General features: G+C 37.9%; 3 protein-coding genes across 5 annotated transcripts in view; 1 reads left to right on the top strand and 2 right to left on the bottom strand.

Annotated features, from left to right (window-relative positions):
• Positions 1-13058, bottom strand: part of LOC115239459 (ankyrin repeat and SAM domain-containing protein 1A-like) — a 46930-nt gene extending 33872 nt beyond the window's left edge. For all 3 annotated transcript variants that reach the window (XR_003884631.1, XM_029813982.1, XM_029813995.1), the window contains exons 1-7: positions 12744-13058; positions 4952-5032; positions 4698-4854; positions 4300-4445; positions 4020-4142; positions 928-1154; positions 276-483 (exon numbers count right to left, since the gene is read on the bottom strand). Coding sequence is in view for 2 of the 3 variants with exons in the window: in XM_029813982.1 (XP_029669842.1) it covers positions 276-483; positions 928-1154; positions 4020-4142; positions 4300-4445; positions 4698-4854; positions 4952-5032; positions 12744-12847 (1046 nt within the window). In the remaining variant the exon portion in view is untranslated. The remainder of the gene's footprint in view (positions 1-275; positions 484-927; positions 1155-4019; positions 4143-4299; positions 4446-4697; positions 4855-4951; positions 5033-12743) is intronic.
• A 62-nt stretch (positions 13059-13120) lies between these two features.
• Positions 13121-18595, top strand: LOC115239470 (transmembrane 7 superfamily member 3-like). The gene is made up of 8 exons (XM_029814010.1): positions 13121-13389; positions 14008-14349; positions 14775-15043; positions 15446-15614; positions 15943-16110; positions 16221-16364; positions 17354-17617; positions 17688-18595. Exons 1-8 carry the CDS (start codon positions 13287-13289, stop codon positions 17894-17896), a joined length of 1668 nt encoding a protein of 555 aa, XP_029669870.1. The 5' UTR covers positions 13121-13286; the 3' UTR covers positions 17897-18595.
• Positions 18590-25439, bottom strand: part of LOC115239155 (paired box protein Pax-6-like) — a 41366-nt gene continuing 34516 nt past the window's right edge. The window contains exon 11 of the mRNA XM_029813520.1: positions 18590-23645. Coding sequence (XP_029669380.1) covers positions 23557-23645 — 89 coding nt within the window. The 3' untranslated portion in view covers positions 18590-23556. The remainder of the gene's footprint in view (positions 23646-25439) is intronic.

Raw genomic sequence — 25439 nt, 5'->3', positions numbered from 1 at the left:
AGATTCACAGCGTATTACGATGTAATATGCTGTCTTACCGTTTACGTCTTTACATATCTAATATTGGCAATATTTCACTTGTGATGTAATGTTTAATTACTATCGAATTATGAACATATACTACACATTCTGTGCAAACATTATCTATCACAATGTCATGCCATTATAATGGGCAAATAAAGTTCGACGCGTAAATATAAAACGACGCTACACTAAATACGAAAAAAAAATATTGCAACGCACAACACACACTCAAATTGAATGAAAATACTTACAAAGAAGTGCCGGAAACGCGACGATCGTCGTCCCGAGGCTTATGATAGAATTGCCATTGAGTAGGTGATGTCCCTTCCGTGGGGGAAAGATCATCTCCCGGACGAACATTTTCGTAGGGGCTGCCCAATGAGTCGCCACCCTGCACCGGAATTGGCGGCAAGTTCTCGCTGTCGGCGTCGCTTTCCACACCGGAGGAAGACCGATGTCCTGTTCGAAGTCGACAAAATCGCGTGTCATCGCATATATAACTTTTACTCGTGCAAAAATAGAAATATATATGCAAAATAGAATTGCAATGCAGCGAATGAAAATAACGAAAATATTGAGAAACTGCAATATTTTTGTTCAATATATTTTTAGAAATAAAAAATCTACGTGATCATAATTATTGCACAATAAGATATAATAAATTGGAAAAACATGTTATTCTATATTTTGCGCAGAAACAGAGTTCGGGATTAATTGCATCTTCAGCTGTGCATAACATAACGTTATGCAAATATACACGCAAATCCTTATATGTGGTCAAGAGCGATTTAATTAAATGCGTTGCGGTAAACTAGAAATGTACGTTCCCTCCGCTAATTACATAACCCCTTGTACATTGGTCATGATGCTGCGAAAATAAATTGCATGCAAACGCGGCCTTACTTTTTATCACCGCTGTGATATCTTGAGTGACGTGCGGCGGAAACTGTCCCAGAAGATCAAGCACCGTGTTCTGTCGAGAATCCCTAATGCCCAAATCCACCCCGCGATCTAAAAGCGCCCGTACAACTTCCATCTTGCCGCAGAGCGCGGCCTCGTGCATCGCGGTGCCCGCTGACGTTCTCGTATTGACGTCGACTCCAGCGGCAAGAAGGACCTCGACGACCGCTCTGCAATAATATTATACAAACATCTCATTGCATTTTACTTTACGTCTCGAGTAACAAATATGACAGGGCTCGTAAAATGTGCAAAATTTTACACAATTATTTAGAATGGCTATATTTATATAAGATGGGATTAAATTTGCTACTATGTAAATAACTCTTCATTCTATCATCTTTAAATAAAATAAAAAATAAAAATAATCTTAATAAGAATTTTAAAAAAATAAAGTAATAATATGCTCTGGCTGTAATACTTGAGGTTTACAATAATTCTCGGTGAGATAGAAACTAGTTTAAAGGTTTTAAGTGAAATCCAATGATCGAAACATCTCGATTCTGCGACTTGAGCTGTCCATCCTACAAGCTATCAAAAATGCATTCGCCATCAGCATTTAATCGAAAGCTTAAAATGCAGATTTCGTGCATGGCACGTCCTCCTTCCATCGAGTTAGATGCATACCATGCACCGACTATGATAACCGCAGCCGTCCGTTGCATATAGGATTGGCGGCTGAAGATCGGATTCGTATGCACCTATGTTGTTATTACCGTAGCATAGGGGTATTTGTATACTGGCTTACCGAGAGCACCGATATTGAATCCGATAATAGACATTACTCCGCGTCCGCCCCCTCTCTCTCTCTTCCCCCCAAACTGATCCCTCTCTGCCAGTAACCCCCTCGTCCTCCTATTCTAGCCCCATATAGCTACGTTGGTAGATCCACTAAATATCGTGATGCGCGCGTGAGTTTGACCATCGCAATGTACGCACTCCCCGTACGTGGCCGCGTGCGCGCATATACATCTCAGAGATTCTCAAACTTATCGAGATCTTGTAATATATACCTAATAAATAGTTAGAACGGAAAAGTTATCGCTTAAATAATCAAGAATATAACAGAGAAGAGAAAAAAGAAGAATGTAAAATACACTAAAAATGTAAGATACACAAAAGTGTGATTTTTTAAATAATACATTCCTTTAACATTATTAATTATTAATATAGATATATATAACTTCCTGTGATCCGTAATCCACGATCAATTACAGAAGCACATTCATACAGATCTTTATTAATGCATCGAAATTTTCATCATCCCTCAAGTGTTTTCTATAGTTGCAGTTTGAGAAACGCTGATCTAGCCCAAACGTTCAAACAGTTCGTGCGTACGCGTTCGCACTCGTATAGGCGCAAACGTCTCGCGCGCCGTTATTTAACCAAAATTCGAGCGATAAAATGTCACGTTCTGCACGCTCTCTCTCTCTCTCTCTCTTTCTCTCTCTCTCTCTCTCTCGCGTCTCGTATAGGCGCAAACGTCTCGCGCGCCGTTATTTAACCAAAATTCGAGCGATAAAATGTCACGTTCTGCTCTCTCTCTCTCTCTCTCTTTCTCTCTCTCTCTCTCTCTCTCTCGCGTCCACCCCACACTGCCCACCCCCGACCAATTCTGTTGCACCCTCGCGTTGGCATCGACTGAAAATGCAGCCACCGGACTGTATATCGCGATACGATCGCATTATAAGCGGCAAGCGCCGGTTAAAGCGATTACCGGCTGCGAGGCTGCATAGAAAAACCGGCGTTATACCCGATTACAATGTGACTGCCGTTTCGTGGCAATTCACGATTCGATTCGACCGCCAATCGGACTGTTACCTCCGTTCATCCCCTCGCTATCCGCCACTTTCGTCTCCATAGCGTGGATTATATAAAAAGCTCAGCGGGATTACAGAGTAACATCGCCCTGTTAAACGAGAACGTATCGCATAACACCAAATGCGAAACGACTAGGTAACGGAGACGTTACGGCGTATGAGATACTGAAATAAAACTTGCTACTAACATACGAGACTAATGATCTTTCACAATCATCGAAGAATATAGCGGCGGTTATATATAATCTTCACCATCTGATCACACACGGGTCGACGTAATCGATTATCCGCTTGTTTCTTTGTCACCCTATTACGCGGTTCAATTAATTGAATAATATTACACAAGATATATGATTATGATTATGACATTATTTATCCATATAAAAGCTTCTTCCACTCTAGTTCAATACTTGATGTGCGGCTTATTTTACTCGTAATATTTTGAATTTTATATTCGTCATATATTTTACATATAAACAGCATAATACTAGAAACCGATATTTTTTCGAGAGACAGAAGAATGATATTTTACCAAAGTCGCGACCATTCGTTGCTACGGTCGCGATTAATATAGGTCGATACGTTTCGGCGGCAGTGATTAATACGATTCTCGTAATCGGGAGGCGGTCAACAATCCGCACGGATGGACAGAGCGACTGCCGACGTGATGAGATCGGATGCATTCGCGTGGCTCGAGGAGGGACGAGAGGGCAATCGACGGGACAGTAATATGGAACGTGTAACCAGTAGAGGGTTGAATCGGATCATGCCAGTCGAAGGACGCATATATCGCATTCGACGGGATTACGCAACGCGGTGCTCTCTGATTGGCTCTAATGGCTAGCGCTGCAAATGGCTCGACATCGTTATGGTTAGCTTGAACGAGTCCATTGTTGTACTTGGACACAATACACGTTTCGCATTATCCAATAATTAGTGTGACCATTTCGTGGGAAGAAGTGATACGCGGTCCTTAGATAAACACAAATAGTATACGAATAATGACGCTGACATTGCTAGTATGGTCATAAAGTATAAATAAACTATGAAAAGAGAAGAAGGGAGAAAATAATGCAACACCTTTTCAAAATAAGATTATTTCATAAGAAAGTTACCCCTCAAATGTAACAATTAAAAGTTAATTTTTAATAAAAATTGTTGTCGATTATATAACAAATTATTCTGTTATACCTACATCAGTAAATAGACTCTTACCTGTGACCATTGCGTGAAGCTAAATGCAAAGGTGTATGCGGGAAGATCAAAGATGAGGAAGAATTACGAAGTGATTCGATTAATTCGGGATGCGTTCGCACGAGTAATTCCACAGTTTCCAATCTGTAAGAAACAATTATATATATGTTACGATTATATGCCTCTGAAACTCTTATCGAAAATATGCTGTGTATTTATCGTGAAATAATAAATACCTACAAATACTGTAAAATATAATATAAAAATGTCTAAAGAGCTGAAAGATATATATGCAATTTACCTGCCATATTGTGCAGCCAGGTCAAGCGCAGATTCTCCGCGGCTGTTGCGGATACTAGGGTCGCATCCGTACTGCAACAGCTGTGCCACCACTTCCGTATGCCCATACTGTGCGGCACAATGTAGTGCGGTTTCATTATCCTTTGTCTATAAACAAAATATTTAAAGTTTTTTCGAGAGATGTAATACACCTATTGATTCGATATCTCATTGAAATGAAACTCGAAATTATATACTGTATTCAAATAGATACAATAGATTTTACTAACGCGTGCATACAACAATTTCTCACATGTTTAATGAAATGAAAATCTTGAAATACATCTTGACATGATCAATTTACGTGCTTATAATGTCACAAAACTTTTGTAAGATCGATAGTTACTAACTATTACTAACCGCAAGATTCACTTTCGGTACCGAAGGACCTTGGCTGAGAATTAATCGTACAATTTCCGCGTCACCCGCCCAAGCTGCCAAATGAAGCGGCGAGGAACCCTTAGCGTCAACGACATTGGTGGAAGCCTCATATTGGAGCAGTAATCTGACCACGTCTCTGTAAATAAAAGTTTTTAAAAACATTAGATAAAATAACAAACCAGTTTTACTTATCACAGTACTTCTTTTTACGAAAAGTATTAAAAATACTGTACCTGTGCCCATTCAGAGCTGCATGATGAAGGGCTGAGTATCCACTGGCATCTTGCACATTAGCACCTGGTCCTCGACGTAAACTGCAAATGGAAATATTGCTCAATCGTACGATAAAAAAACGATCAATCAAAATCTTTAAATCCTGATTGCTAAATCGCGATGGATAACTTAAATAATTGTGCGAAGTAAATCTAAATTGCATAAATTCGTAACATAACAATAGGAAGGCGGGGGGGGGGTCGAATATTTATAAAATATTTCTATGCGAGGTTTCGCGAGACTTAATTCACAAACTAAACATCATTTATAACTTAAAAATTATTAATTTCTTGGCGTTGAATTAATCGTCGTAATCTAGTTTTGCTCCTAATATTCGTGACTTGAAGAAAGTGCGTAACTTCCGGAATATCATATACAGGTTCACAGTGCCAAAAAATCGCGAGTTAGACGAAAAATATCGGCGAGTCGGTTAAACGGTTAGATGGTGCAATGCGCTGCGAGAATAGGAACAGGCTCGCTAATGAAGCTCCCTGCATCCAACACATGTTCTCATTACGCGCCTTTGTTGCGCTCGCGCGGAGATAAATGTCGCGCCCCCGCAAACACCGTGTAAACGACAGCTCCCTCGGGAAAAGCGGAAGAGACGCGTTATATAGCACGCTCCTCTCCAGCGACTTATGACTCCCGCGCCCTCGTCGCCTTCCTGCTTCCTTTTATTGAATCGGATATCCAGATATTCCTGCAACGCTTTGCCCATAGAGGAATTTCTCGTTATCCCATCTCTCTCCAAGTATTTGATTGGAGGAACGAAGGGTAGAGCGGGGCCGGCAGCTATTCAGCCGCCCTCGAAGCGTTGAGTATCCGCGTTCAAAGGCGCTCGAATTGACTGGATTTCGAGAATATCCAGAAAAAGGGTCGAATAAAGTTTGTATAAAAGTGAATTCCTTTTTTATTTTTACGAAGCGTGAGGATAAGAGAGTATTAACCGTCATGAAAAAAAATTTAAGCGCACTATCAAAAACAATTTTTTGAAAGCTTACGGTAAGAAACATTGACTACCATGAACTGATTACTACATTAAAGACCCAAATATTTAGCAATAATAATCATTTACGTGAAAAGCTGCAGTTAATATTCTCATTTCACAGCAATAAAGTTTAAACGATCGTAACTATTGTCAAACTAACATAGTCTGATAATGTTTTAATAATGCACATGTAATAGTAAAATTATTGCCAATACCTAATTAATCCCCTAAATCCATTACTTATTATTTTCTTATGACTCTATGAATGTGCGCAAAAATTAAACTCTAATATTATGAACCTTAGAAAAACGTTTCAGCTAAAGAATATTAATAAGAAAAATGTATTGTTACAACGACTGAAATTTTAATTTGATAATATCGTGATATATACCATATCTTTTGGGAAAACCTATATACAATATATATAATCGATTATTTTTGTAGTATAATCGCATCGAAATACGTCTTAATGAGAAATGTTATAAGCAGCAGTAATATTGACCTTAGATGACTAATAAATGCCATAGCTCAAGCACATGAGAGAACGATATTTGCACAGCTCTTATATAACTTCGATATGTGAAGAGTAAAGCGCAAAAATATATATACGTATATATGTTGCACCCTCAATCTATCGTTCAGAAAGCAAACTTACGAATATCAGAGGAACTATAAATGAGTTTTTTTATTAGGAAACTAACATATAATAAATGTTATATTTGCTGTATAGGCATATGACAAAATATATTCAAACATTCTCTACGATGCTTTGATATGCAAAGCAATTGATCAAACGTGATCGTGCAAAGCAATCGATTTAATTGATAATTAAATTCAAAACGCAATCTATAATTAAATCACCGATTGCTATCACCGTTCGTATTAGTTTCAAGCGATCTAAATCGCTAGAATCCGTTATTGACCGCAAACTCGCATGTATATAAGGGAATGTAGAGACTTTTTCCTCGTCAAGGGAGCGTATACACACATTTCAACCCCACACGCCCATGTGACGTCGCCGTCAAAGCATCGCGCTCAGTTTACAAAACAATTACGTAAGCGGGAGATTTTTTTCCACTACGAGCGGTACATCAAAGTGCGTCGTCATTAACTAACGTCATCATTAACCCCTCGAAGATATAACGCACTTTAAATCGCTGACTTTTCGTAGACGGGCACACGACGATCGAGAGACGTAGGCTCGAGCTCTCCCCTTCAGCTTCTCGAAAAACTCTTGTACCATTGTAATGGAGATCAAATAAAATTGTATCGTACAAGAGCGACATTGCAAGTCTGGCAACACGGGCGCACCACTCATCTCAAAGAAAAACCGCGTCGCATGAAGAAATATAACGACCATCGCTGGCATCAAGAAAAATATGCGCGTGATTTGTTTTCAACCGTAAAATGCATCTTTAATTATCGATTTATCAGCAATTAATTCTTTCTACTGTTAATTTCTTTTTCTTTTTCTTTTTCTTGCGGTGCTATTGATAAGCTTTAAACCTCGATCTCTCGCCGCGCCCTCTCTCTCTCCCTCTCTCTCTCTCTCTTTTTTTTTTTTTTTATTTGCGTCAGTATTTCTCTTTCTCTCCCGATATCATCGAGCCGAGACGGGTGTTTGTTTTCCGCGCCCTAACAACAACAAGGGTGGCGCACAATTCTTAAAGCCATACACGCTGCACCGTCATGCATGCACGTTTCCGCACACATACACGCACATATATATACACTATATCGGAATGACCAAGAAGCACTCGCGTGCCCGACCCTGGTTAGTGAAGAACATTTGACTCTCTTTTTCTATCCCTCCTCCTTCTTCCCCATGTCGCCCTTTCGCTTTTCGTCCGCCCCATTCATCGAGTTCATCCGCTCTCCCAAGTTCCTTAATTAAACCCTGAAGATTGTCTGCAAAAAGGACATCGTCCGGTACCCCGTCTCTGAACATTACGAATGAAACGACGAAGGGACAAGAGAAATATAGACGGGGAGGAGGACGATCATTGGTGGAAAGACCGTCTGTCGGACACCGTATAATGGTAATTTCTTGTTGGTCTTAATCAAGAAGTTGCGGAATCAAAATGAATATCGTGGGTCAACTTTTAGTACTCTTTATATATGATATTATATATATATATTTATATGTGTGTGTGTGTGTGTGTGTGTGTGTGTGTGTGTGTGTGTGTGAATATGTGTATCGTAGCCATTGTTTTTGTCCACCTTGAAAAAAAGGGACAGGTATGCTTACCTGAATAGCAATAATTAAGATATCGATGAACATCTTTAGTATATTAATATCATAGTTTGAATCAAAAATATGCAAAACATTGCAAATAAAACTTTTATATATACGAGAATAATATATCGTAAAAAATATTTTTCAATTTAAATTCTATAAGACTTTATGCTATAATATAATATAAAGTGTAATATAGTTTCAAAAATAAAGAGAAAACAATTTCATAAATCTTAATGTTTTTGTAATCACTATATTATTTTAGAAAGGATTAAAAACAGTATTTTTATATACATTATAATGAATGACGTGATAACGAACATGCTTGCATACAAACATAATATATTAATTAAGTTTCCATAAACAACTCAAGAATAGAGGAAGACAAATATAAAACATGGATAAACGAACTTCTATAGAGCTCTTTTCGATGCCGTGAACGTGAGTATTTAGTGCGAACGCACCCTTCTGCCGGAGGCAAAGCGTAGAGGAAAACTAGGCTGAGAGAGAGAAGAAGAGAAGGAGAAAGCGGATAAAGAGGAGGAAGAAAGAGAGACAGAGATGGGAAAGGAACGGAGAGGGAACGAGAGCGTGAGAGGGAAGCTGTGAGGGTGTATACGTGCGAGGGGTGCTAGGGCATCAATCGATAGTTTCCTCCGGCAAAGAAGAGAGCTTGTACGTGCTGACGTAGCCGAATGTCCTTCTTCGAGAACACTTCGCGACAGGTGCCTTAGAAAAAAGAGATTACCAAAGCATTTGCATTTAATGTAGTTATACGGAGTGCTTTAAAATCAGTAATAGTAGACTCTAGTCTCGAAAAGATATGGACTTGATTTTCCTTTGATAAAAAACGGATAAAATATTATAATTCAACAATAAAAATATATCAGTTTATCCCAAACCATTTATCGAATTTCAATCATGATATATTTATATAATCGATCTACCAAAAATTATTTCCGATAAGTTCATACTACATTATATACGTAAACTACAAACTTTTATATTACATATAATTTACGCTGTATATATATTGATCTTCTTACGTTCCCCGCACAAAAGAAATTTCATGATCCTTTCTCACGAAGTTATGGTTAAAATTATCACACTGATACAAAGTCAATAGCGTGCAGCGAACAAAGGATAAACACATTCGCGGGCGCTCGGACATGAAAAGTGGTGCGTCCACTTCGCGATTAGCATCGCAAAATATTCTCGGCTCCCCTGTCGGAGTGATGCCGAGGGGCTCGGGGACGCTCTCTCAGGGCGGTCGCGTTTTATATTGCTTTTCTGTGATCTCGACGAGGAGGGCAAAAAGGCAAGCGCGCGTCGGGCGGTGAAGAGATCGCGAAGCAGCGAGGAGAGATCGCGCGGGAGAACTTGCCGCAGGCTGGCTTTGTAGTTATGAACAAGTTGCGCAGCACCGACGACAGACACGAGAGACAATTCGTTAGAGAAGCAGCGCGTTTGTCATGATACATTTAAGAACCACCGACGGCAAATTGCCTCTCTTCTACTAGCTCTTAAGAAAATATAAGAGAGACTGCAAATCGTTCTTCCTCTCTTCAATATTTTTATATATACAATATTTAAATTACATAAATATATTATATATTATTTGATTATGATAAAAATCTGTTGTATTTTCCTTAAATTATTGATTTCTTGATAATAGAGATTTAATAGTAGATATTTTTGCTTTCAAATATTACGAATCATAACTCAATTTCAAGATTTAATCCAAACTAAAATGCAAATGATATTAGAAAAATGTACTTGCTATTTTCATAATTTGCCTTCTTATTTTAAACTTTGGCGTCTATCTTGGTCTAAGAGAGAAATATGAAGCTAGATAGTGTATATTTTTCAATATCCTTAATTTGCATTTATCTTGACAGGATGCTTGCTCCAGAATAATAAACAGATTTTCTCTCTCATTCTTGTCGTCTCACGCACGCACGAGTCCCTTAAGAAAAAAGAAAAAAAAAAAAAAAAACGAATCGTGAGCTTCTTGCGCCGTCGCCGCAGCATGACTTAATTAATGGAAGGGCAAGGAGCGTCGACAAAGTCCGTCTTTGTCAAGGAGTTCGCGGCACTGGGTCAATAAAGAGCGCCGCCGAGTCGACGACGGTGTTTCACTAATTACGCGAGCGTCGCTCGCTTGAAACGACACGATCGGCAATCGCGGTGTAATTAAATGAAGCGAGAGCGCGACGCGATAATAAATTCATTCGGATTTGCTTCTCAAAGTTCGATCGATTCGCTTAACACATCTGGTGATTATCGTCTGTTTATATGCGATGATACAAGTATTAAGGTTTTTTTATATTATATATGTAAATTTTAAGTAATCTCTCTCTCTCTCTCTCTCTCTCTCTTGCAATTATTAATATATTATATTTACATCCTTTTTTTTGTACCAAACATATTAAAAGAACATTTGGTCTTCACAATTTTGAGATTTATTTATCTAAACATAAAGATCATATAATCACATTTAGAATATAAATAATACAAGTCTTACGATAACTTTATGAAAATAAAAAAGATAAAAATTTAGCACACGCATAGAAATTTGATCTAAAAATTTAGCTCAGTTAATGACTTATCAGTCATACAAAATATACTGTATCGCAAATGAATGCTATTTTAATATAGCAATATTAAAATAAATATCGATTAGTATTAGTGAGAAATGTGAAATAACTTATTAAGTTTATTCTCACCATGATCGATTTAAAACTTAAATGTTATGTCATTCCAAAATAATTATACGAGCTTGAAATAATGTTATACAGAAAATGGAGCAGTGTAGATAATGCTTTAGTATCGCGCAAATTGATGCGAATATCGCATCGCTTGATGAGCGCGCAGCAGCGCTTGATAGATGAATGAAGGATTGTTTTACTCTGATTTTGACGATAATGACGACATTGCGTATACACCGATCGTTAATTTATTTCCGCGCGAAACTTTTTCGTCGAGCTCGAAGCGCTTGTTCACGTCTATCCGATTATTCGTCAGCGCGTTCTCGCGAATAAACGCGAAATTACGAGGCATTCCCACGGTAATACATGCGCTCGCAGAACCGTTTGCAATTAGCGTTAATTCATTCACGAAGGATTTAATAGTGCCTGCATGGCGTGAAAAGGTAAAACAAAACCGATCACTACACAGTCTCAGTTTCTTCGCAAGGCCTATCGCATGGAGCGTTATCGGACCCTTGAAAATAAATAGCCGCTCACCAAATAGATCCATCTATCTATCACCGCAAATAGAAAATGGAGCGACTTGATAAGCGCGTTGCAGGCAACGCTCGGAGATAGAGAGGAGTGATATAATAATATATTACATATTTCACGCGCGTGATAAAACTTTAAATTTTTAGATTCTTGCCCTTTATATATTTTTCTGCGTTATTATATAATTTCTTAACATTACGTAAAAAAATATAAATGCTAAATAGTGTTAATTATTTTACATTAGTAATGTAGAAAAGGAAATACATTCATGTGGTTTTAGATAATTGACAGCAAAGTCCTTGCTCGTTATCAACGCATTTGCATGAAACATCACCAGCATATGCACGTATGATTCATGGTCACGATAAAAATAATTAGTGAATAAGACTGTTGAACAAAATACTTATTGACATACACCACAATTATGTTTCAACATAATTAAATGTTTCTAATAACAAAACATAATTTAGTCGCGACATTCGTGTTTTAATTTCATTATTAATATTAATTAATTCTTTCATTATTAATGTTAATTAAAAATAATTTGATGAGAATTAGATTGAAAAAAATACTGAAATAGCATTATTATACTAAACGCGTGATATATTAAATTGTGCTTATATTATATTAAATACATTCAATATCAAAATGTGTGTTATTGAATCGACACGCAAAATCGAAATAGAAATCTCGATAACGCGGACGTGTTCTCGACCCAGATTAAAGATGGAAACGCGAGCAATGATTGTATAATTAACGATAGAACTAACGGCAAAAATCCTGGAGAGTGAGCAATGACAGTGACAGCCGAGGATTAATCGAACGACGACGCGATACGTTCGATCGAGCGTGAGAGAATTATCATGAGAAGCGTCAACATAGAAAAAAAAAAAAAAAAGAGAAAAGAACTACGTGTACTCATTCATCCTGAGAGTCCGTTTACCTCGATCGCGCGAGATTTCTTCGTCGGCTATCGCGAAGAAAATTACGAAATCGAACAAATTGTACGTAGGACGAGAGATATCTCTGCGACAACCTTATCGGCGAAACACGAATCGGAGTACGTCGAAACGAGCACGAGATGTGCGGCGACGGTTCGATAATGGAATGCGCGAGACGACGTCTCGTGCCTACGTCGACGATTCCGGGCGAGACCGGAGATAGATGGTTAAATCGCCGAAAAGCCGTGAGCCCCTGTACGGGGTCGGGAACGAAGAAATAATCTCGGTAATGAGGAAAGGCGTCGGCGAGCAAATGTGTCAAGCTCGCTGCACAGTGACACCCACCTTGCCAGTGGACCACTCCTCTTGGCTCGCTGACCGAGGATCTTCTCGACCACGGTGACGTTGCCGCTCCTCGCTGCCTCGAGCAGCTCCTGATCCTTGCCCATAGTCCATTTACACAGCGATCAAGCCGCGATGTTCGCCCGCACACTTGTCAATTTGTGTTTTCACTACGATTACTCGCGTTTCATTGATCCAACGTAGCCATCTTGAATGAACTGGCGCGCCGTCATACGGCGACCTCGCGAGGCTACGGCGTACGAGACTACGGTTCACGAGACTACGTGAGCGCGAGCAAGAAAGCATTGAATGAATGGTGCAAGCGAGACGGCGAGAGTCTCGCACGTGACGCGCGCGCGAGCGCCGCCGACGTGCACAAGCGCCGCGAACGTCAACGAGCGTAGAGAGCCGAGGAAAGCCGAAAAGAACCGAGTCTCGCGTAACAGCTGTTGCTCCGTACTGATTTTTCGTCGCGACCAAAACGCCGGTTCAGAATCTGAACAACGATTTGAGCGAGTAAGTACGTGATACACAGTGTATGTCGAAATGAAACGAGTTGTTTCTACATTTCTATTGGCTCTGATATTATTTCTCGATGAGACGACAACGACGTTAAATAATACGACAACGTATAGTGATTCCGCATCCGGTAAGCTATAACCTCAATGTTCAGCGAGAATTTCTCAAGCAACTTGTAAACATTCTTCGCGTCTTTCGTGTTATGTATCGTGACTGCGTTCAATAAATGACGATTAATCGATTGTTTTATGATAAGATTTGTTGAATCTATACGTCCGTCATACACAATTGTTACTCAACGGAATACATTCGTCTTGATTAATGTCTTGATTTATTTATTGCGAAATATAACGAAATTTAATAACTACATATATATATTGATTCTCTGTATTTTTTGTTTCATATCTAGAACTATATATATTTAGAAGATTATTTTTATAAATTGTTTGCTCGCGTAACATTATAGGTTAGATAGATAGATTGAATACATCCATGTCTTGATTTATTTAATTTATTTATGAAATGTGACATGAACGTTTAATAATTGCATATATATAGATTTTCTATATGCTTTGTTTCATATCTAAAACTAATTATATTTTTATAGATTATTTGCTCGCGTGACATTAAAGATTAGATAGGTATAGAAATATTACAGAGAAAGATTTAATTTCTTATAATAACAAATATTTATAATGTAATTATCTTCATTAAAGAGAATATAGAGATTTGATATATTACATTACAGATGATGTCAGAACAATAATATCTTTATGGAATCATAATAAGAATAACGCCTTCAAACAACGAATAAATTTAATTCCGTTCAGTCGTTTAAACATAACTGTGATAGATATTCCATCGGATATTTGGTTTATTATATTACAAATTCATACATTTCAATATAATGCCACGATAGCTTATGACAAAGAACTGCTTGATAAAGTGTCAAACAGAAGTCTATTTGGATCAAACATTGGTCTGTACTTAAAAACACATAACGTAACAACCCCAATACAGGTATTTTTGAAGCACTATAATTTACATAATCTCGATGCATTACTCACGATTGTCGCATACGATCGAAATGGTAAGTAGAAATAATATTAATTAATTATATTTATATCTTTCTCTCACATTTTCCTTTTCCGAGCAACATTTAATCGAATTAAATCTGACACGAAACGGTGTCAATTAAAATAATATAAAATTAATAGCCATATTATAAGATAATTGTATGCAAGGTAATATTATCTGCTTGATAAAGACCGAAAAATTATATATTATAGTAAATTAAATAGCCGTACGTGATGTTGATCGCGCGATAGCACGTGTAAATCGTAAATCACATCAAGATATGTATTCGATTAATTTGCGAATACATTTCCATTATCAGTCGTGTGTAAATGGGTTGAATAGCTAATCGTTTTCAACGGTGAACGTAATGGCAAAATTGGTTGAGTATCGAGAGAATTCCACCAACGTCGTTCATTGGTCGATTATTGTTCTCCGCAGCACCGATACCGGGTGGATGTAACATGGAATTCGATATTGAGATTGCGCCGTATCAAAAGTTGCGTACAGAAAATGAAATGATAATAGTCGATACACAGCCAGCCTCGATGCTCGGTGATAACGGCTTGCCGACCCTATGCGAAACGAATCCGGTGCAACACAAAATGTACCGTCTTTATCTGCCTAGGCAGGATTTTACTCCGGACACATATTTCGAGGCGATCACGAGTATGCTGACTACGCAAGACATTATACAGAATGGCGACGAGGTATCTCATGTTACTCATCTGGACCGATAAATTTCAATTCTAAAAGATTCGTAGAATTATTAATATTTTACAAAAGAGTACTTATTTATTCAAATATTTTGACGCACAAACAAATGCATAATTTAGAATTTTTATAGTAATAAATATTTTAATATCATTATATTCCAGCTTGAGACAATAAATATTGTAAATGAGAATTTTTCATGTAATTGTACTGTAACATTTTCTCCATGTAGAATAGGTAAATCTACAATATAACAATGATTAGCCGATAGAGAGAGAGAGAGACAATTAATGAAGAGTATTGAATCTTGACTTTTTTCAGAAAAATATAATATATCACTTTATAATTTATAATTAAAAAGAATCAACGTATGTGTGATTAGAAATATTTCTTACTAGATACCGCCTATCCTTACGAGTGCTATGAGACGTATTTACAGTGCATATACTGGTACAGGATCTATTTATGCCGCAATTGCCATACATGGCAATTATTCTTCGGCTTATATCCCGATTTTTACATATGCTTGCAGCCCGTTACTATATCCAGAAACTTGTCAAGTTTTAAGTATGTTTCATTTCACAAATTTTTCTTTTAGCCACAAGTTTATATTTTTTATAATAATAATGAATGTAGTGAGTCGTATTTGAAATGTTATATATTTCTGTCGGAGACATATATATTTCTCACGGTAATAAAATCATTTTTTTAACGAATCAATAATGTAATAGATGGATTATTTCGGGAACAATAAATTTTCTTTATTTTTTCAGATTTTTCTCTCTAGTTTTCTAACGAAGTATTTTTAATTGTCATGGCGAGATTATGAGATTATCCGTCTTTTTATGTCTATAAATTGATCAAATAATTATTTGTTGTTTCATTGTTCTTTTAGATGACACGTTTGCAAAGATGATTTGCGCGTTGGTTCTAATCATAGGTTTTCTCTTAATTATTATCGGACATAAATATACTTATATAGATCGTTTAATAACGAGTTGTATGATGGGTGGTATTTTTGGATACACTCTGGCGATAGGCATCAGTGATTACAGCACTACAAGTAATTATACAGCTTGTATTCTATTCAAAATTCCAATGAAATGATATATATTAAATATATTAACTTACCTCGAATTGCACACAGGTTTTCATGGTTGTTGTCTTTTGCAGTTAACATTCTAATAGGTTCAACATCTGCCATTCTTGCTGTAACCTTATCGGCGTTTTTACGTCCGGCTTGCGAATTATGTACGTTCTTAAGCAATTTACCATTGGGATTTCTGTGTGCATGCATCGCATACCTCTACGCTCCAGGTACATATTATATTTTGAACAGAATCGCATTTCATAAAATAATTACAAGGTTTGTAACATTAAAAGAATAAGAAAAATATAATTTATTTTACGCGCTCGGTCCTAGGGGGTAGTTTTCGTGTTTAACTATTTTTTTCCGCGTGAATGAAAGATAATTTATTTCTCTCATAGATAGCTATCGTCTGATATTATAAGTCTTGTAACTTCACGAAATACGACTCAGGATGTAGCATACGTGGAAAGCGAAGGCGGGAACCGTAGCCTCTCCACGCCGCGGTGTTCGCGAAGGGCTGTTGCGAATTATAGGAAAATAATGAAAGCCAGGCTTAAAAGCGGAGGGATAGAGCGCGCGACCGTGGGTGGGAGCTACCGCCGCTACCCCGAAGTTAGTTCGAGTTTGGCGAAGGGATGAGAGGCGCACAGTCAGTTTCTCCCCGTAGCTTCTATCAATGCTGGCCGCTCATGTGGAAACCTCGCCCGTCGAATCCCCCCATGCAGAAGCGGTATAGCGCATTCACGTTGCCTCCCACCTTTCTCACCATAACGCCGCGACTACCCTTCGCCACCCTCGCCTAAGCACGAAACGCAAAAATGCGTTCATCGCCGCGCGCGGGATTGCACACACGCGCACGTAACATCGGTCTCCCCCCTTACGGTGCGAACTCCCACGGCACGGTATAACCAGCTTGGAAGATTCACATTTACCTAATTGTGTCCCCGTATTTATTCTGCGCCGGGACCTATTTAGATTACACGATGCGTGTATACGCAACTGCACAGGCCGATCTATCCCGTCGACAGATGATCGCGATCGTTGTTTACTTTGAGCCGACCATTCGGTCACGCCGATGTTAAAACGCACGATTATGCTGTTACGGAAAGCATCCGCTCGTTCGTTAATTAGATCGTCGAAATTTTCGCGTGCGATTTTGGCACACGTTGAAATTATGACGAGAAAAATGAGTATTGAATTTGTTATTTTTTTGTAGTATGGATGTTTTATATTCTGGAACGTGATTGGTTATTCTGGCCTATGTTCGTAAGCTTAATGCTTACAATAGCTGTACTTCTGACAAAAATGCCCTACATCGCGGGAATAATCACGCGTGTCGTTTTTGGATCTTATTTCGTGATCATCGCTATTGATTATTATACCGGAAGTAATTTGAAGTATATTATTCTTACTTTTATCAGGAGAGTCACGATATCTGAGTTTCGTTTAGCATTTGTATATCCGCCATATCAACATGCAGGTATGCTGCTTTTTTATGTATAAAAATAATTCGATATTGACAGTATTTTGTTGAGACCAATTATTTTCAGATGTAACCTTGATAATTATCTGGTTTGTGCTGATAATAGCACAATTTTTTATACAAGGATGCGCCAAATTATGTGGAAAAATGTCTGGGGAACTGGTAGAATCTGCAGGAAACAACACAGAAACAACAGTTTTGATTCCAAAAAAAAAAAAAAAATTTTACAGCCGTCGATATTATCGAAAGCCATATAATCGATATAATCTGTTATAACAACATATATATCAATATTGTTTAAATAAACTATAAGATTTAAGTTTCTCGAATTTGTGTTGAGATTTATTATTTTCACGCTAGATACTAAAAACAATTATTTGCAATAATTTTGTTTATCCTCGTGAACAGTTGGTTTCAAATCATATTTCAATTAATAATATACAAAGATAAACAGGTATAAATAATGTATAATACAAACCTGTTTTGTATTCATATCATTTTGTACTAAATATAAAAAAAAAATGTAATGTTTGATTATGATTATATGTAACAATGATGTGCAACATTTACATTTGATAAAATGTATTTGAAATTGTATTTTTTTGTTTATTTTAATTTATTTTTCTTTAGAAACTGTGATATTTATTTTCATTTTAATAAGTAAAATATATGTTTTTTTACTGTAACTGATTTAAAGCATATAATGAACAATCATGAATTGTAAAAGATGAAGTTGTACATCATTGTAAATATTTTATAATATAATATAATATATTATAAAAATATATATACGTATATATACGTGTTTTTAAATATATTTTATAATATATATTTTTTATAGTTTTTTATAGTTTTTTTGTAATATACTATGTAAGAGAGAAAGAGAGAGGAGAGAGAGATTATATAATGTTTGTAAAGGACAGAGAATGTATATTAATGTTATGAATAAAGATGTGAGATGATTTGGCATTAAAATGAAATAACATTTATTGAATCGAGATAGTGACACCTAACAGTTTTCTATTTCCTACTACTTACAATCTTAAAGTTAATCACAGCAACAATATTATCTCATTATTCACAACACTTACATAGATTATACTGTCGTAATAATATATTATTCTCATTAATAAATTTGTTAATACTCATACACTGTAGTTGTTATTAGAATAGTATTATTACAGATAATAAGAAAGTCGCGTAACCACTTCCGTGTAATGTTTGTTGCAAACGTGTAACGATTAAAGCATAATTTCGCTGGAATGCATTTTACATGCATAAAATTGCGGTAACGTTCAGTTCGCAAAAGTTCTATGGAAATTCATAAAGGTAACATAATAAATGAGAGTCAGTTTAATCTACTTCTCGCGAAATGCACAGCCTGTTGCAAGTGCAGCTCCTGTTTGTAGAGAATCCCTCATAAAAACTTGTATGATACGCGACCATTCGTAGAGATGCATACTGAATTCATCTCAAAGTACTTTTTATTAATGGTGGTAAATGTCGATGATAGTGTTACAAATATTTCCAGAGTTTATTTTTTTAATTTAATCATTTCATTTCATTCCAGTAAAAAAAATGTAAATCGTGAAATAGCACATATGCATACGACACATCCAAGTTTTGATAGATTTTATTTCTGCTCTTACTGAAAGAGAAATCCGATCAAAGCCTAGAGCAAATATATGTAACTGGAAATATTAACACAAGAATGCCGAAATGTATAAAAAGAACGCCAAAATAATGTTACAATCTACTGCAAATCTTCATCGTTCTGTGGATTCTCTGAACACTAGACACTTCTTATCTTTTCTTATCTCTTTCTTTCTCTATCTTATCTTTTGAAATTATATAAGGTGGCAATATTTGTACAAACAACAAAATTATAAAATATTTTATAAATTTAACAAAAAGATTGTATCAAATTGTACATGTAATTTAATACTGAAAAAATTATTTCAAATATTTTTTTTACATTAAAAGAAATTTGTATATAACAAGGAAGTGGCATCGGCAGATTTAAATAAAAATTGTTTCTCGAACTGAAAGTTTATCATCGCGAGATTTTAAAGCGGCGACGCGTCTAGATACACCGAAGATTTTCCACTTTTAGATTTCACGCTGCTTTGTTTTTTTCATTTTCTTCCAAAAATATAAATTTACTAATATACAGTACACACACCATTTCCTCGTTAAGTGTTCTTTGCGTACAAACGTTACACAAATTTACACGTGACCTTTACGTGACCGTGTAAGCGACAACGAGAAACGAGCGACGCTTTCCTCTAGGTGGTGTAACTTTACATACTTCACACGTTACTGTTTAACACAATGTATATCGTCCATGTTTATCTATTGGCTGCTGTTTAATCGTAGAATTCGTCACCTACATTTATTACGGTGCGCGTGAGCATTGTCGATGAAACGATTGTTAAGCGTTATCGAAAAAAAATTGAATGCTTGCAAATATTCACATTGCAAGAGAAATATTGGAAATGCTGTCCCCTGAAAAAAACCTGTCGAGTTCTGGAACGATAAAATTCGAAAATATCGAGACATTCACTGTTTTCACGCCCGTTTTTTTTCACACTTACGAATCAGTGACTAATTATTCAACGCGATCGTGCGGCGCGACTCAATTACTAAAAAACGTGCATCACTGGCAATTGGTGATCGAAATGCGTCGATTAAATGTATCGCTCATACACACCTGTCGAAATACAAAAAGACCGCGCAAGCGATTGGCATTCTTGCAATTTAAAATTATACCGTTATCTAATTTATTATGCATGATGGAATTGTCAAATTTAATTTGATTACTAAAAAATTATTGCTGTAAAAATTCCATCACATAATATAATGATATGTCGCTTGTAAAAAAAGGCTGTAACTATATAACAGCAAATAATACAATTGCCTTATACACAATATATAATTCGTAAGATTACTTTCTATATTATTCTTTTAAATAATATATATGCGTGATATACTATGTAAAATTTTTGAATTTTTTGGGGTGTTCTTGTTGGTTTATTTGATATGCATCTCTATATATTGAGATCCGTTCCAAAACTCGTTTTTAAACAAAAAATTCATACAACGTGTTTCGCAAAATGATAGGTGAATAAATGTAGGCTCAGATTATTTGATTTTATTAAAGTTCTGCTGCTTCACGGTGTAAGTAACGGAGTCGTCACTTCGGTGAGGAAAAACATTGAATACACGGATAAAATGTTGCATAATCTATAAGATGGGTACGTTCGAACGTAACTGGAATTTGTATGTCTTACGTACGTGTATATACAGCGATAATTATTTCTAATTTACAGTACTGGTCTAAAGAGAGTAACAAATGCTATCTTACAGTCATCTTTATACAGCATAATCGAAAGAATGTGCTTCGATCGTGTGTGCGGCGACCTTTAACGAGTTTGATGCCGATGAAATTTCTCGTTACTGCGAGCACCAATATTCGCGATTCGCTTGAATGGACGAATCCGCCTCTCTTCGGTCCGTTAGTTCAGCGATACATTTACATTAATAACAATAAATACCGACGTGAACGTCCATGCTACTTGCCTCCTTCGGGCATTACTTTGACACTTATGAAATCTCTCTATAGTTACGTCGGTTTATTTTTTATGACTTCATACGTCACTGTGCTTTCATTATGGTAATAACGATGATATAAGCTATGGATTGGATTGTCTTAATCTAGAATTCTGTATCTTGGATCGGGATAAACATTTTTATGGAGAGACATGTATTATAAATGAGGAGTTTAAATCGAACATTTCAATCTGTTGTAGTTGCTCATAAATCTGTCAAATGGTTTACGCGAGGTTTAGAAAAATGCTATTCGTGATTCTACGTCAAGGAGATCTGAAACTTTAATATTGCTATTCTCGACATATTCTGCACACTGATCTCGAGAGATGAGAGGGAGGGTTTCACTATATTTATAATATAATCCAAAACGCGCATATGGCGACTCTTATGCATTCGCGTATCCAGTTGCATTTGCAAAACGCGATGAATCTCAACGTGAAGAACCATCCACATTAATAATAATAATAATAATAATACCTTCGAAATGCAATAAATAAACTACAAAATTTAAAAAAGACTTCTTTTTTTAAAATATAAATAAAATATATGAAACATATTATAAAAGTAAATATACACAAATGCTATTATATTTCCCTGGATATATCTTTCTGGCATTTTCCGCCGGTCGTCGATCGATATATACCGTTCACAAATGGACGTAGATAGGGGCCACAGCATCCTCTCGAGAGTGGTGTCTTCCGACGCCATATCTGCCGGCAGACACGATGGCCGGCCTCGCCGAAAAAAGCTACCCTCCAGGCAGCTATCAACCCTCGCAACCGTTCCCTCCCGCAACGAAATCAGCCTCATCGGGAAACTACCACCCTAAACTCTCGCGAGAATATATTTCGGCGGGAGCCCGCCTACGTGTCTGCGGCTCCCTTTCAATTTCCACGCGGTTCGCGGCCGCCCTTACACGAAGGAAAATATTTGCCGGAAACCGATACAACATGCGGCAAACAATATGCGCTCGGTGGTATCCAATAAATCCGGTAATAAAGTTCGCCGATGCTGAAAAACGAGAACGGCTGTAAATTTAATGAACGCTCTTGACATCGATCGAGCTTCCGGAAACGAAAAAGAAAATTTGCCCCCGTTGAAATAAAAAAAAAAAAAAATGATTTTCTCATTATTAAGATACTTGTTAAAGAGATTCTTCCGTTATTGATTCTTCACGCAAGAAAGTCCTTGACGTAATTAAGATGGTAACATAACGTAAATTACACATACTATCGTGAATAGGTAAGTACCCTGCGTGACCCGGGTCATGCGTATATATCTACGAAATCTAGATCAGACACGAAGTGGAAGATGGGTAAAGTCGATTGATTCCAGCTTGAATTATAAAACTTATTGTGCTCCCTAAAATTTCGCTCTGTAATCGAATCGTTAGTAAAAAATCTTTTCGTTCGATTTCAAAGAGAAGTTAATTGCAATGAGCTGCTGCTTCTTTCATGCAAAAATCTCGCGACGGTACATTCCATTACGATCGTCAATGCGGGCGTTGGCAAACTTACAAATTATTCAAGAGGGAAGGAATCTACTCTATCTTCTAATCTAATGGAATAGTTTCATAGATAGGTATTGCCTTTCAGAAAATTGACGGTCGTAAACATCCGAGGACGCGAGTTATTAATCTGGTTTGCGAGGAAATTACGCGATTAATAATATCATTTTTACGATCAATTAAATATCGTCCGATCACAATCGGAACATGCTATAAAGTAGTTGCCACATTATTTATTAAACATGCATTTGATAATGTTCCTGATAAAACTATTTTGCCAGATTATTCGAAAGTATTTGTTAATAAATAAATTACCGCGAGAAATGAACAAAAAAAATTTTTAACTTACAAGACAACGGAGAGAAATGTCAGTTGTATCATCATTCGAGATTAAGTTTATTCCACGCACGACCAACACTAACTACGCGTCTTCGATGCGATCGGTGTCACGCTGTCAAGCGCGAACTGTCAAGCGAGCCTTCTTTCTCTTCGTAGCGTCTCTCTCTCTCCACTAGTCTAATTGTGGCATCGCGACGGCGATCATCGCCGTCGGCAACCAAGCGCAAGAAGGACACCTTGTTAAGGATCACTGCGCGACCGGGCACGTCACGAGAAATCAGTCGTTTCACTCACTGGTGTCGGAATTGTGCACGGGAGTGGTCGCCGGTGTGCTAGGGGCCTGATGCTGCGTCGACTGCGTCGGTATCCCGAGGGAGGCGAGGAGCGGTCGGGACACTGCGCCCGGGGTGACGCTCGGCGGCGGCGGCGGGCTCTCCTGGCCTACGAGCAAACTCGCGGGCGGGAACCCGAAGAGCTGGGATCACTGGAGCCTTGGCCAATAGTTGCCCGTCAGGTCCGGAGTCTGCGAAGGTATCTGCACCGGCACCGAGACACCCGCCGATATCACTCCTGAAACAATTCCAAACCGTCGGAGGATTGAGCGCGCGTTGCGACAGAACGGGAACTGTCGAGGCTTTGAGAAATGGAACGACAAAATAAGAAGTATCTCTGAACGTGGGTGAAACATATCAAGAACAGATGACAAGATAAAGCCGTAGCACACATCGTGCAAGAGGCAAAAATTTAATTTTGTTATGATACTATATATTATCATTAGTATCAAAATTAATACATTATTCTAGTATGTAGTATAATTGCCTCTATTACTTTAATATTACAAAACACTCATCTTGTCTGCATATTTTACTATCTAATAGATAGTAAATTAATTCATCGATTTAATTCATTCCTTCCTTATAAAATATTACTAGTTGGTCACCATCCTGATTAAGAAAATTTATATAATTTCAGCGACTCGCGATGGACGTGAGTAGAACGCGTCGTTAATCGCGTGAAACGCAGGGACTAATTTGCTAAAAACGACCGGGTACGTATTTACGGAAGACGACGCGAAACGCACTCGCAAGTATCGCCCGTAGCGACAGATGCATAAATAGGATTCGGATATGATAGCGCACAGCGGCTTCGTACACTTCTGCAATTTGAATTAAACACCTTAACGAGCTGCGTCTAATCCAATATAAACTTCCGCGAAAACATTTACACTCTATGCGACATCGTGTCGTAACTTCATTCCTAGCGTAGGCTATAATTATGGCATAAATGCAAAACAGGCAATTTGGCGAGCCTTACGAGGATGCACGCATTGCATGCCATGATTACACGTTAACCGCGTAACCTACCTTATTTAATATTAACATGTCGTGAATATCGATACGCGAACTGATAGCGATACACTCTATAGTAGGAAAGATGTAATCTTGTTATCTATAATATTTATATACGCTTCTGAAATTTAATTCCCAACACCAGATATATAACATGGAACCACGTTTAATTCAGAAGTCTCGAAATAACTTCTACTTGATCGCGCGACTAAATTCTCAGATACCTTGCAGACATTCTACTGCATCTTAGTAATCTCCAGAATTTCATCTTCAGCTTCATATCCGACGAATGCTGTCACTTTGATGGTGGAAAGGATTAATCGAATATCCGTGACTCTCGTTCACCGTCCGTGTCCGCCAGCTGCGAGACAACTCGCGCGATTACGCTCGTTTCCGCGGTCGGACCCCGCTAACTCCGGGAGACGGCTACTTAGCTATGAAAACGGCGCCGTTAGAGTCATCGGGACACCGCGCGGCGCTAACGAGCGCGGTGAAAGTTCTTACGGCGCTCGTGCACGTAAAGCGATTATGATGGATAACCCGCAACCCGCGGCTCGTTCCGCACGTAAGGAGCGGGAACGTGCGGCGGTAGAGAGGAATAGTGAGAAAACGACGGAAGGGGGGGGGCGAAAGAGCGGAAAAGAAGAAAGGCGGCGAGAGAAGAGTGCGGAACGGCGAGAGGGACAGCGGAGGTGGGACTGTGGGACACACTGCGCGCGTGTTTCGCAGTATTCCACCATTCCGGCTTGCGCTCCGCTCCGTTCCTGTAGATACGCCGCGCACCCCGTATTTCCTCCCCTTTGGGTTCGCACGTTATTGAGCGCTCGCCCAGCCGAGGCGAGACCCAACCCATCCACATCCTCTGTTCACCCCTGTATATCCTCAGGAGGGAGAGGAAGCAAGAGAGAGAGAGAGAGAGAAACGGAGAAAGAGACGAAAGGGGGCCCGGAGGGTGACGAGAGGGACGGATAGATGGATAGACACGAAAGAGTGAGCGCACCCTTCGAGGGTGAAA

Source organism: Formica exsecta, unplaced genomic scaffold, assembly GCF_003651465.1.
Source record: "Formica exsecta isolate Colony F162 unplaced genomic scaffold, ASM365146v1 scaffold116, whole genome shotgun sequence".
Lineage (NCBI taxonomy): Eukaryota > Metazoa > Arthropoda > Insecta > Hymenoptera > Formicidae > Formica > Formica exsecta.
This window is presented reverse-complemented; position numbering and strand designations above follow the sequence as displayed.